The sequence below is a fragment of the Priapulus caudatus genome, unplaced genomic scaffold (assembly GCF_000485595.1).
Source record: "Priapulus caudatus unplaced genomic scaffold, Priapulus_caudatus-5.0.1 Scaffold2314, whole genome shotgun sequence".
In the NCBI taxonomy this organism is placed as follows: Eukaryota; Metazoa; Priapulida; class Priapulimorpha; order Priapulimorphida; family Priapulidae; genus Priapulus; species Priapulus caudatus.
This window is the reverse complement of record NW_014579375.1, coordinates 17,657-31,213: the sequence shown is the minus strand read 5'-3', so window position 1 is coordinate 31,213 and position 13,557 is coordinate 17,657. Positions and strand designations below refer to the sequence as shown.

The 13,557-nt window shown below is 43.5% G+C and overlaps 1 protein-coding gene across 2 annotated transcripts; it reads left to right on the top strand.

The window, feature by feature from the left end:
* The first annotated feature begins 20 nt into the window (after positions 1-20).
* On the top strand, positions 21-13,343 carry LOC106818539 (striatin-interacting protein 1 homolog). Of its 2 annotated transcripts, XM_014823238.1 has the most exons (20): positions 21-74; positions 287-414; positions 1,707-1,776; positions 1,890-1,964; positions 2,355-2,486; positions 2,910-3,030; positions 3,498-3,673; positions 3,881-4,008; positions 4,115-4,306; positions 4,672-4,812; positions 5,883-6,058; positions 6,379-6,508; positions 7,315-7,461; positions 8,005-8,102; positions 8,757-8,883; positions 9,678-9,778; positions 10,142-10,208; positions 10,491-10,601; positions 10,864-11,068; positions 11,435-13,343. In XM_014823238.1, the coding sequence occupies exons 2-20, from the start codon at positions 316-318 to the stop codon at positions 11,689-11,691; spliced, it is 2,553 nt and encodes an 850-aa protein (XP_014678724.1). In that variant the 5' UTR covers positions 21-74; positions 287-315; the 3' UTR covers positions 11,692-13,343. The 2 variants fall into 2 exon arrangements, with proteins under 2 accessions (XP_014678724.1, XP_014678725.1); XM_014823239.1 differs by lacking the exon at positions 4,672-4,812.
* Positions 13,344-13,557: the final 214 nt, after the last annotated feature.

Below are 13,557 nucleotides of genomic sequence, written 5' to 3'. Positions count from 1 at the left end.
AAGGGGGATACCTTGGCGCGTTATTTCTCAAGCACGATCGGTATTTCTGAAGTCGATTATAATTCGGTCATTAGGTATGTTTATATGAATACGTGTATATTACGCATACATATGCGTACATAAGCGTTTACTCAGCTTCAGTTTAGTCATGAACCGCGACACATTAATTTTGTTCGTAAACCCGAGAACAATATATACAATATAATCAGGAGTCTATCAATATTATATATATTTATAGACTTGATATCTAAATAATTATTATGTTATTTATATAATTGCACGCTAGGTGGCTTCCGTTTCCGGCATCGCTACAAAATGGAAGTCGGTGGAGGTGGTGCGTTAAAGAGAGCTGCTGCTGTTGGTTTACCAAAATTACGGGAGATATTCAGAAGACAGCGTCGGGATTCGGAGCCAGTAAGCGTCGTTTGACTTTCAGATACAAAGATAAATGTTTAAGTCACACTGATCCTTCGATTTGGAGCTTGTAGCTGGATCGACGTGGGGCACTGCTACTCCTGTAGTCCTGTGTAGTGTGTTGTCATACATCATGATCATGATTACATCATTACATGATTCAATTACACACTGTCACACAGCCAATGAGTCATATACCCTTAATTTGATTTTATTTGTCTATTTATTAATTAGGTAATTATTAGTGCATACACAACAAACAATATTTACGCAAACAAAATATATGTGGCCGGCTAACTGCCGGAGATAAATAGAAAACGCAGTCCGGAACTGTCGCCTAGCTTCCAGCTACGATCCAGACAGTCGCACGCGACAGTGATCGCGTGAATCGCGCTACACACATGATTGCGCAACGGGACCGCGCCTCTGCTGATTGCTGAAAATATTACAATATATGCACTGCTGCCATCTATTCTTTCATCCGTCCGCTCGCCTTTCGCTCGCTCTTCTCTCTCTCTCTCTCTCTCTCTCTCTCTCTCTCTCTCTCTCTCTCTCTCTCTCTCTCTTCTCTCTCTTCTCTTCTCTCTTCTCTCTCTCTCTCTCTCTCTCTCTCTCTCTCTCTCTCGCTCTCTCTCTCTCTCTCTCTCTCTCTCTCTCCTCTCTCTCTCTCTCTTCTCTCTCTCTCTCTCTCTCTCTCATCTCTTCTCTCTCTCTCTCTCTCTCTCGCGCATCACAACATAACACATTCCCTCTCTCTCCTCTCTCTCTCTCTCTCACACACACACACCCACACACACTCGGCAATCAGCAGAGCGTCCCGCTTGCGCATCATGCGTGTGCGTGTGCAAGATCACTGTGTGAGATGGATGTCCGAACGCCGTAGCCTAGCGCTCCTCATCCGGAACCGGTCGCGTAGCCACGGCCAATAAAAAAAGGGTAGGTGTTGCCGCTGGGGTAACGGCAAAGGGTAGGTGTTCCACACTTCAGCGTGGCGCCATGGCAATTAGAATTTTGTACTACGTAGGATGGGGTTGCCCATGTAGCCCTTCGTTCGTGCTAAATGGTTCACAATCCACAGAGTTTTGACTGAAACAACATTGAATATTTACAACATGGCTGGGGAACTCAGCCTAACTGGTGCTCGCTCACTCGCGGCATACCTATTTAAATACCAGACAACATGGCCGTCTACTTGTGTTTTGGGTTAATTTGCGTTTTGATTAGCAACCTAATCTGACTAAAACCGACCCATGTTTCGATCAATTTGTAAACATGTTTGTTGTTGCTTTCAGACGTTTGCCGACACACCCGACCTAGACTTTCTATATGAAGATGCTGACAAACACCATTTAGAAATATCAGGTATGTAGAGAATAATGCTTAAATGACATCATAGCACACATGTTATCTTAAGTGACAAAAATGTTGAAAAGTTAAAATTTAAATTAATTGTTATTACCTATATTTTGTTTTAGAGTTGTACAGCTACACGGAGGAAAATGAGTTTAAATTCAACCAACTTTTCTTCGAAGAGCTTCTTCAACAGTACAGTAAGTATAAACCAGGTTCGCTTTATCTTGTGTGTTCAAATGCCATCCATGTTTTTATTGTTTTTCATGTTATAAAGACTTATTATTAACAAACATGTTGCAATGCCATCAGATACTCTCATTATTTCCCATTGATATTACAGTATAAATAGTTGTGCAGGATAAGTAAAACTCAGTTCCAATAAATAAAAATAACTGGAGTTATGTTTTCTTTCAACCGATAGCCTTTCTGAATTGGTTTCCTGTGAAATAACGGGGATTTTCTCCTAATACCAAGTGCCTGCCATATGATGCTTTGCATGTGCACTGAGCAGTTGTGGCTGTAATGTAGTGTAGGGTGAGTGTACATACAAGCTCCCCCCCCCACCCCTATATTGAGTCTTCTCATAGCTTCCAGTAAGTGGTGTGAGCTCAGCTCGGATGAGAAGCGGCAGCACATCCTACGATTGATGGAACTCACCGATATATCTGATAGGAGTCAACGAATGAAGGCCGTCAGGTCATACCTCTACCTTGTACAAGGTATGTTGGCCACGCTGTCGTCCACACCATGCAAAGCTGCGGTTTTTCAACATCCTCTAGCGATAAGTGGTATTGAAAGAGGTATAGTTGGATTTGTGGAATAATATGGAAATTGGATGATGTCAGATCGACTGCATGTGACGTTGCACCGTCGTTCCACGCCGTTTCAGCCGCCTAACGTGCAAAGGTCGAGGTTTGAATCTCAGTCGGTTCATGATATTTGCCTCCTAGTTTGTTTCTCGGCATACGAACATAATGTAGTTGGGGCACCATAAAATAAAGATTTACTGTAGGATGGTTAGCACCCCACCTCCCTCTCACAACAATGTGCTAATGTTTTTCTTACCAGCTACTGAGTGTTTTCTGTATAGGATAGTGTCTGCCACACTCGGCAGTAAAGTTCCCTCCCATGTTGTTCTACAGGTGTATTCGGAGAGGGTTCCAGCGAGCAGGAGGTGTGGAAAACAAGCCGGGATATGGTCTTCCTCCTCTACAAATGTGGTGTGTTCACAGCTCTTGTGGAACTATTGTACTTGGAGATAGAGTAAGTAATACGTGGTCACCATCTCGATACACCACGTTCTCGTACGCGATCGATGGGAGCAGAGTGAACGTTTTGCAAGCGCGCGTGCTAACGGATTAGTATCATCATACCTCGTCCAATGGTACATTCCTAAGTTATTTCCACTAAGTAAAACACGCGTTAAATGAGTACATTATAACATTGTATTTATAAAGATGCTGTTGCAATATCAAGGATGTAAGAGGGGGGAAACTGTAGAACCAAGTGATTAATTCATGTGGGCATCCGATCACCACAACGCTCTTCGCAAGTTCATGACAATGCTCTTTGCAAGTTCACGACAATGCTCTTCTCGGCCCCAGTTCACGGTTTGTTTCACAAAGATGCTCGCGGAGCTAGCACAGGAGTAGAGGAGGGATACCAACCACCTCCTCAATGCCCCTTCTACTCGTTATCGCCGTGGTGACGCTCTCTTGTTTGTCGCGCAGCAACAGCACGGCAGCGTCGGCGGCGCTGCGTAAGCCGGCCGTGTCTCTCGCGGACAGCACTGATCTGCGAGTCATCATCTGCGTTCTCTACATCATGGTGGAGAATGCGAGAGTCGAGGAAGCCGACGACGACGATGCGACCAAGCAGCTCATCAACATGTTCCGATACGAACTCGGTACGGACGCGGTCTCGCCACGAGCGGTTATCGTAACTTTATCATGTTTCTGTCAACGGAGTATGAGAAAATTATAATGTTAAGGCTAATGTTAGGTTAATTTTTATTTCTGGCAACAGTCTATGAGAGAATGATAACGTTAAGGCTTAACGTTAAGACTAATTTTTGGTTCTGACACACGTACCCCGCATTACCACACGCTTGCAGGTCAGCCCATCCTTGGTGACGACCTACTAGCCGTAGTTCTGTTCGGCATGGTTACAAAGTTCTGCAGCGGTAGTGCGCCTCACTTTCCCATCAAGAAAGTTTTGCTGCTACTCTGGAAGACAATCCTGGTAAGTTCGTTAACGTGCGGCAGCGGCTGACGTAGTAAATTATACGTTCGGGTTCTTCGTCGTAGCAGTGATTCGTGATCTGATTAGTTTCGATTGCTCCCACCAGGTGTCGCTAGGAGGCATGCACAAGTTGTTTGAGTTGAAGAACGCGTACAGGGCCGACGAGGGATTGGGCCCCGTGACAGAAGATACGGTGAGCGTTACCAGGACAATGCGTGCGGCATCCCCGCCCGCGTCGGCCGCCGACCTGATCGAACAGCAGCAGCAGCGCCGTCCTATCGTGCGAGCGAGAAAGGGGGTAGGTGCGGCTTGTGTTGTCAAACATTATTATAACTGGATATTAGCTGATGAGGCACTCGTTAGTCGATGAAATTGCGTTGGTAGACAGCGAGTAGATTGAGCTTTTGATCTTTATAGCTCTCTTATCTAGCCGCTTAGAGGCCTTTATAGGTTTGGTGTCCCCGAGTTATTTTACACCCGGTATTATATTTATATGTATCTGTCGCACGTGAAGAAGACGGACTCAGCAATGTTGGGAAACCACCGTCCTCTTGTTTCTGTTGCTTCGAACGCGCGACGTGCAACAGGTGCGGCATGTTCGTTGGTTTTTATTTTTTCTCGTGTCCACTCGTGTGGGTCCATGGCTGTTTCTGTTTTGAATAGGCACCCATTGATGAAGCTGTTACACTTGATCCTAACGGCGATAAGATAGCCGCTACTGATCAGTGGAAAGCTGAGTCGGCAAACGGCGGTGATCAAAATGGCGGCTTCCTGAGCGGTGCAAGGAGCGAAGATTCAGAGCCGGTTGGTCGACTTCACGACTAGCTTCCTACTGTAGATCAACGATTATTTGTCTCACACTAACAACAACTTCTCTATTTCTCACTAACAGATTTTTTATAACAATCCTTTCTTACATTTTTTCAGTTTTCTGGCTTGGTTTTTTCGCTCTCGTTGTCCTGTGTCTGATGGTTTTATGTTTTTAATCCTAATTGGCTAATGTTACATTTTGCATTTCTTACTACTCTTAGTTAACAGGGCAACAAACAGCACTTGTTAAGGAAACCATGTACTGTATATGCCATATTTTTCGCGTAAAGATATTTTCACGAATTCTAACTTGACGGACAATTTCGCGAGTGGTTAATTTTGCGGTTGGTGAATTATGAATCATGCGGTATTATTCGGTATGAATTATTGGCGTGCTGTTATTTTTGTGGTCGGGAACGCGTTTGTGAAATTTGCGAAAATTGAACCACTGCGAAATATACAGCGTATCAGAAATACATATGGGTGGTTCGTTTGGTTAATTAATTAAATGGTAAGTAGTAGTGGCACCTGTTCACGTTACAACTAAATAGTAGGTAGGTAGTATCTGTCATCTCACCTATAACCTTACAGTTATTGACTGGTTGGTGTGCCATGTTGTGCCGTGTTCAGTTTCATTTATGGTAAAAAATTGTCTATAGACCCTGCATTCAGTACCAGTTGTGCATTATGTGTGTAGTTTATATATATATATAGTATGTTAGAAATTGGTGTGCTACTTTTTTATATTTCCTATATATAGTAATTAACATGGTTTCCATGCCTGGTGTTTGAGGTGTTATGTCGTAACTCACAAGTGTTTACCAGATTGCCAGGTTGTGTAGCACATTTAATTTGTGTTTGTTAATCTTTCAATTCTTTTATTGTATAGGTATTAAATTCGGGGAGTAAGAACTACATGAAATGGAAAACAGTCTGTTGTTATATACTCGGATATTGGCTCGTTTAAATCCACCAGCAAAGACGCAAAAGCAATCGATGTGATTTACCCCCATCATTGCGTGTGGAGTGATGCTAGTTTGTAGCGTCTACCACGTGTCTTACAGGGTTTGATCAAACAGTCGAGCTTGGATGACGATGAGAATGGCTTGGATGAAGAGGTTGCGAGAGAGATGGACAATAACGCGATAAACAACAGCGATGATGAGATAAGACTTGACTCACCCTGCCCTGGGACTCCACCTCCTCCTGCTAAAGGCTTACCCTGGACTCCGAAAGTCAGGTACGTATTCTACAAACTCGGTGGTCAGAAGTCCCCGTTCTGAACCAAACAAATAAATGTGTTGAAGGTCAATGCTAGCTCTAGTGGTCATCTGGTCTCCAGCTTATGGCATATTCACTAACGCACTGGTGTCTACGTGTGTATGTGTACGTGTGTATACGTGTGTATACGTCTGTGACTGTGTGTGTGTGTCTTCGTGTGTACGTGTGTGACCGTGTGTATGTTGTCTTAACCCGTTCTTATGGCATGTTCACAAACATCGACACATTCGTGTATGTGTATCTCTGTGTGACCGTGTATCGTGTGTGTCTGCGTTGCAGGCAGCGAGACTTGGACGCGTTTCTAGACTACACGCGCGAGAAGTTTGTTGGCTTCCAGGTGCAGGGCGACCGCACGTCACTCGCGGGGCTGCCGCAACCCATTCACGAGGGCATCAAGGTCCTCACTGCTGTGAGTATGTCTCTACGACGACGCACGGCCGTTAACGACCGCCAGTCATACGCGCGATGGCGGTTGTTTTCACACACGGGCGTGAACGGATGGCAGTTATACGTGCGATAGCGGTCAGTTATGTTGTGAAGATATTTAAGTTTTGATGGTTTGGACGCGACTTCTGACATTTGGGATCGTAGTCAATTAAGTTGCGATCGGGAGCAGTAAGAGTGTCACATATATATATATGTAAGATACATATGTAAAATAAAGTGGTTACATAATGTAAGTTACATATGTAAGATAAAGATGAAAGCACTTGTGTAAAACTAAATGTAGGATTATTTTTTTAACTATAACTGAATATCGTACAACCTAATAACTTTTCTACTATATACATACACACACACACACATATATATCAGGGTTCTCCAAGCTTTTTCATTATAGCATGGGGGTGCTGGCTTTACAGTCCTAGTTGTAAATCGCCGAAGGCGGTTTGCGTGCTAGGGGGGTTCGGGGGCTATGATATTTAGAGTGGTGGGTGCATTTTAGGATGGCGGGGTCGACGATTGCCTGGGGCCGCCAGGCTTAAGTGCTCTTGGAACCCTGTATATAATATATTTATATATGTATATGTCTAGTTAGTTACCCTATACATATATATATTACTACTTTATTGATTCACTAGTGTGAAGGCGTCAGGAACACACTCTGTACATCTGTCGGAGATACTTTCGTAAAGCGCATCCCTTGCTCGTATCTGCCGGTTGCTTCCTCGGTCAACCATCGCTTGACCGCTGGTTTTCTTCTATTCGCTGCAGCATCTGTACGTCTCACTGGCAGAGGTGCAGGTTAAGAGAGAGGAGGAGATAGCTAAGCATCCGATGTCGAAGCCGGAGTGCAATGTGATGGACAGTCCGACTGAGCTGCTCTACCAACACACGCTGCCTAGTCTTGCACAGTACATGGTGAGCTAGGCAGAGTTTCTCCTGCATCCGTGTGTTGAATCTTGAATATCTTGTGTACATTTTTGGGGAAATCGGCTAGGATGATTTTCCTATAATGCCGGTAATGTTCGCACCAAGATAACTCAGGACATGCGTAAGTTATAAGTTATGACCATTAAACTCATAAAGGAAACAAAAAACATTTGCTCTTGCGATATTTTTCAAAGGAATGAACAGGGCTAGAGACGATCATTTACCCAAAAAAATGTCATTATTGATCACCATTATTATAATTAACGTAATACACCCGCAGTTAGCTGCCAACATGTCTGAACCGATCTTTTACATACATGAGCTTCAGAGAAAACCTATGAGGAACACATGTTCTGTGTGTATGAACTGTGAACAGTTCTTTAATATCAGTGCATCATGTTTAATGAACTCCAGGTACAGAATACTCGTTCTTGTTCTGAACTCCTCCAATTTCTTCCATCTCAAAGATGACAACGTACGACATGTATGTAGCAGCTCAGCTGTGCCTAGCCGTGTGGCTTTCTCTTACAGATTGCTCTGCTAAAGATCCTCTTAGCGGCAGCGCCAACGTCCAAAGCCAAGACTGACTCGATCAACATCATGGCTGATGTTCTTCCAGAGGAAATGCCGTGCGTATATTATACATGCATGGATGTGTGCGTGCGTGCGTGCGTGCGTGCGTGTGTCGAGAATCGCAGCAACGATTGAAGTGCTATTTTAAGGGCGTTTGTGTTGTGTTGTGTTGTGTTGTTGAGTGATACTCGTTGTTGCTGTACTCTACTCGTGGTTTAAAATATTTGTCTGTCTATGTTTATATATATATATATCAAGAGTGAATATAATCAAACTAGTCATGTAGTAAAGCAACCTGATCATCAATAGTAATTAGATTATGATGAGGCAAACACTCAACCTTCCATTCGGAACTAACTAGACTAGTAACAAAACCACGAGTCCCCAGCCGTGCACGAGGTGTCTGAGGGGGAGAGGTGTCTGTGGGCAGGTCATGTATCGTGTCGTGGTGAGTCCCCAGCCGTGCACGAGGTGTCTGAGGGGGAGAGGTGTCTGTGGGCAGGTCATGTATCGTGTCATGTTGGGTCCCCAGCCGTGCACGAGGTGTCTGAGGGGGAGAGGTGTCTGTGGGCAGGTCATGTATCGTGTCGTGGTGAGTCCCCAGCCGTGTGCGAGGTGTCTGAGGGGGAGAGGTGTCTGTGGGCAGGTCATGTATCGTGTCGTGTTGGGTCTCACCGTGACCGCTCTCTCTCTCTCTCGTCGCGATGCAGCATGACCGTCCTGCAGTCGATGAAGCTGGGCATCGACGTGAATCGTCACAAGGAGATCATCGTCAAGGCGATCTCCTCCATCCTGCTGCTGCTGCTGAAGCACTTCAAGATCAACCACATCTATCAGGTTAGCGCTTGGCCGTGCGCGGCGCGTGCCCGCAGTACTAAGGCCACCATTTTTTATTTTGTTGGTTTACAGAATTTTTGTTGTTGTTGTTGTTGACTCGGTAGGGTAAAAAAAGAAGAAAGATTTTCAGATTTTCAATTTTTATTTTTTTATTTTTTCTTGAAAATTTGGGTCGGCGGATCTGTAAACCAACAAAATAAAAAATTCTCGCCTAATGTGCTGCTTGTGTTAGTCCTTCATGAAGCAGTGCGCATGTTCGATGTACATTACATGTGTGGTTCGTGCGCGTGTATTGCACGTCAGTTTTGCAACGGTGTATGCAAGGTGGTTGTATTTTCATGTAGCCTTATCTTTGTTTAAGGCTGGAATTGGAAGGGTGTGCTGAAGGTAGTGATTCCCTTCTTGGATGTAATGTCAGGGGTAGAAATTAACTTTTGAACAAGCGAGCCCAACGGACTCCCTACCCTCAAAAAGAGGGAGTACGCAGCAAAATGAGGGAGTCCGCAGTCTGAGGTTCAAAATTAAAGATATTAACAATAACGCATGTGCTTATTTTTAAGATTCATGCATTATTGCCAAATTTTCTTTGGACATTAGCTGAAAAAATTCAGTAATTCCGCGATGCCGTGCTCCGGAACGAACTAGTTAGTATGGCAGAATTTTCAGGGAGTCACACGGACTCCTGCATATGTCAAATCAGGGAGTATTTGACTCCGGACTCTCGTTCGCACCCTGTAATGTTGACATGCTTCGTATGTTGGACTACATGTTCTTTACACCTGTCGTACTTACAGTTTGAGTTTATGAGTCAACATCTGGTCTTTGCAAACTGTATACCTCTGGTGCTGAAATTCTTCAACCAAAACATCATGGCATACATTACAGCGAAAAACACGTGAGTATCGCGTAGGACTGCATTGTTACTTGTTGTTCTTTTTTTTAAATTTTTTTTTTTATTAATTTTTTTATATTTTTGTTGTTGTTGTTAATTGTTATTCTTTTGTAATAAATAATTAACAATTAATAATATTCATTGTTACATGCAAAGTTGTTCATCAAATTTAATCTAAATTTCTTGTCAAGATTCAGAAATCCATTAGAATTAGTTACTTCTTTGATATGCGTTAATGGTGAATCTAGTCAGGCATGCAATAGGCATGGATGAAATTCCTACAAGTCGGTGTACGTTGCAATACAGTTGACCTCATCCTTTGTTAGCCGAATAACAGTGAGAAATCATTGTCCGCATTTCCTGCAGAATCTCTCTCATAGACTACCCACGGTGCGTGATCGGCGATCAACCGGAGCTCACTGCGGACACCCTGGTACGTGATAGCACTGGCCGAGCATTGCCATCGCAGCGACCACCTTAGCAGCATTGGCGTTGTATGTCTGCAGTCGCTCTAGAGTCCTTGATTACCTTGCATTAACTTCTGTGACATCACCTGGTGAAGTGGTGGGATGGTGTGATATAGAAACTGGGATGGAGGTAGCGACTCCGCCCAATATCTGCATTTAACACGTTCAACGCCGCCTCGTTAACGATGCATCGACGTGGATATCGGGTTAATGTGTTTATTTGCGTGTCGCCACTCGACGCATTGTAGGAGGCAACACCTGGTGACATGGCGCAGTACTGCTGGAGGAATCTCTACTCCTGCATCAATCTTTTGCGCATTCTCAACAAGCTCACAAAGTGGAAGCATTCTCGCACGATGGTTCGTAAACGCCTTCTAAGTGAAACTATCGGAACTACCATTCTTCTTTGAAGTCTTGCTCCTCTTGGGCTAAATCCCATCCTTTCGAGATGTTCCCCTCCGCCGCAAATAGACGGATGTCGACTTAGCATATTTCACAACATCTTGTTCATATTTCTTCATACAATTTCTTGTGATAGTATTCTTCGCACATTTCACGACATTGCACGATTTGCTCCCCGATACCGGATAATTTTTTTCACGCGTTTCGTCGCCGTTGCAGATGTTGGTCGTGTTTAAGTCCGCTCCCATCCTGAAGAGGGCGCTGAAGGTGAAGCAGGTGATGATGCAGCTCTATGTTCTCAAGCTGCTGAAGGCGCAGACGAAGTACCTCGGTCGGCAGTGGCGCAAGAGCAACATGAAGACCATGTCGGCGATCTACCAGAAGGTCCGTCATCGACTCAATGACGACTGGGCGTTTGGAAACGGTGAGCAACAACGTTGTTACGCGCGTGACAGCGTTGTCACAGCAACGGGTTTCACAATCCCGTTGGCCCGGCTGATAAATGATGTAAACACCAGGACGCTCCTGTTCTCACGCGTTCCTGTGGTTTCCTCGTTAACTTGCTGGTCCATAATAGCAGGATCGTCGTCGTGGCAACTGTTCCGCCCCTCATCAGTAGAAAAGTTAAGTAGAAGATGTGTTTCGCCAAACTTTCGTTACTAAGTAATGCGTAAACTCTGAAAAGTAGACTCAAGTCCTAGATGTACATTGATGAAGTAAACGGTAGACTCGCCACGTTAGGGCGAGGTCCCTGCCGTCGCTCGCGTGTAAGTGGCTCCATCTGTTGCAGACGTGGATGCGCGGCCGTGGGACTTCCAGGCAGAAGAGTGCGCGCTGCGGGCGTGCGTCGATCGCTTCAACAACCGCCGCTACAGTGCTGCCACCACGACCTTTGACCCCGAGTTCCAACCCGTCGACAACAACCTGCAGAGCGTGTTAGGACGCGAACTCGACCTTGGGGAAGAGTTCAAGTGCAAGTGGGAGGCGTGGGTCGACCGTGAGGTGATTAACTCCAGTATATGCTGGGAGCAGCTGCTTGTGGACTGATGCTGCATGCACCCTCCGCGCGCGCACACACATACACGTGAGGTTTAGCATGTAGCATCTCTTCTTCTTTTCATTTTTCGAGCAGCATTTCTTCAGAAGTTCACATATCCTCGTGATTTATTGTTTTCAGTAAGCAGACCAAGTATTTACGAGGCGTGTCGCTAGATAGGCAATGTTTGGCTGTAATGTAAACGATGAAGAGCTCATTGAGTTACGGCAAACGATGAATAATTTAAAAGATAAAAACACTCTGGTGTGCAGCATTATTGCTGGTAAAATTATTGGTGATTTTTGTCTTGTACAACTTTTTACTTTTTACTGTGAATGTGAAATAACCAAAAACCTGATTTTATAAATTTGCCTATATTTGTTATAGGCAATGCAGTCACTTTCGTGTTGCGATGATAAAATAAGTTGTATTTTGACATTTATTTTTGCATGCAGTGTACCAGGTACATACGATGAAAGTAATGTATTTATCGCGAACTAATATTTAACCGTAATTAAGTTATTGAACATTATAAGCACCGCGTATGAAATGACTAAAAATAAACGTCAAAGCACAACTTGTGTTATCAACACAGGCAGACGGAGCACAACCTGTCACACTAGCCATCGTCACCAATCATACTATATACCCACCGATCAGCAGAGGTCGAGTTCTTATTCATTTCCTTGGAATATTTAACGACAAAATTGGTTATGTAGCAGAATTAAAAATGTATTCAACTGAAAATGATACTAAAAAACTTGCTGGTGCTGGCTGATGCTCAAGTTTGGCTTTGTTCTGCAGTTCGGAAATGAGGGGCAAATTTACGCTGTGACCGCCTGTTGCTGTATCTTTTAGATCTTAATCTTCAGGCAGGAACTTGTGTTTATAGCAGATTTCAATAGCATGCGTGTTATTCTCTTATCATTATTTATAAGCTATTCTTACATGAAAGCGCGCGATATGTGTGTGGCACATTGTTGCACCACAGGTCTCCAATTAAGTCACACAGAACTCGCTCTGGAGTGGTTGATACCGTGTGAATTGTGTTAATATATAGATATTTCTGCTGGACGTGCATGCAAGCTAGAAATATTTCGCCTCGTATTTTTGCATGCACTTCCGAGCAGACATGTTTAGTATATCCAATTTGCACTGCTCCATGTAAACGACGTCGAGTATACCAAGTACTTGACTTGTGATTACTATAATATTAATATATTGGTCTTCATGTGCTCTCGAATGTGAGAAATATTCTGTCGATTTATTGCTGTATTTATTGCCTGCCTGCATGTACTGAAGAAAGAGTCACTTGTATATATTATGTTAGTAGCCATTCAAATTGCGATCTGTGCAAGTTTGTGCGAGCCTTGTTGCTGACAGTAGTTGGTCCTAATTGAGGTAATATATATATATATATATCATGATGATGACATGATATTATCATGTGTATAATATATATATATATATATATATATATATATATATATATATATATATATATATATTGTACACGCCTTATAATATTATCTTCAGTTAGGGTTTGCTGTCAAGTTGTGACGTTTTCTGTGTAGAATGCATCCTTAGCTATACTCTGTAAATACCTGTAATAAATAAATAAAAAGGGGAATAATGCACAATAAATATAATTGAGTAAAATCAACTCTGATGATTTCATTTGTATGATAATTATGTCTATGATTGCGAATAGATCACTTACCAATAAGGTGTTAGAAGGGATATGTTCCAAAACTTAATGATGTTACGGAAGCAACATGTAGCCATCTTAAATCTGTAGCGATGTTAGAGTGGTAAATGCATCATGACACGTCCGGGTAAGATATTGCGGAAGGATAAGGCGTATATATAAACACTGC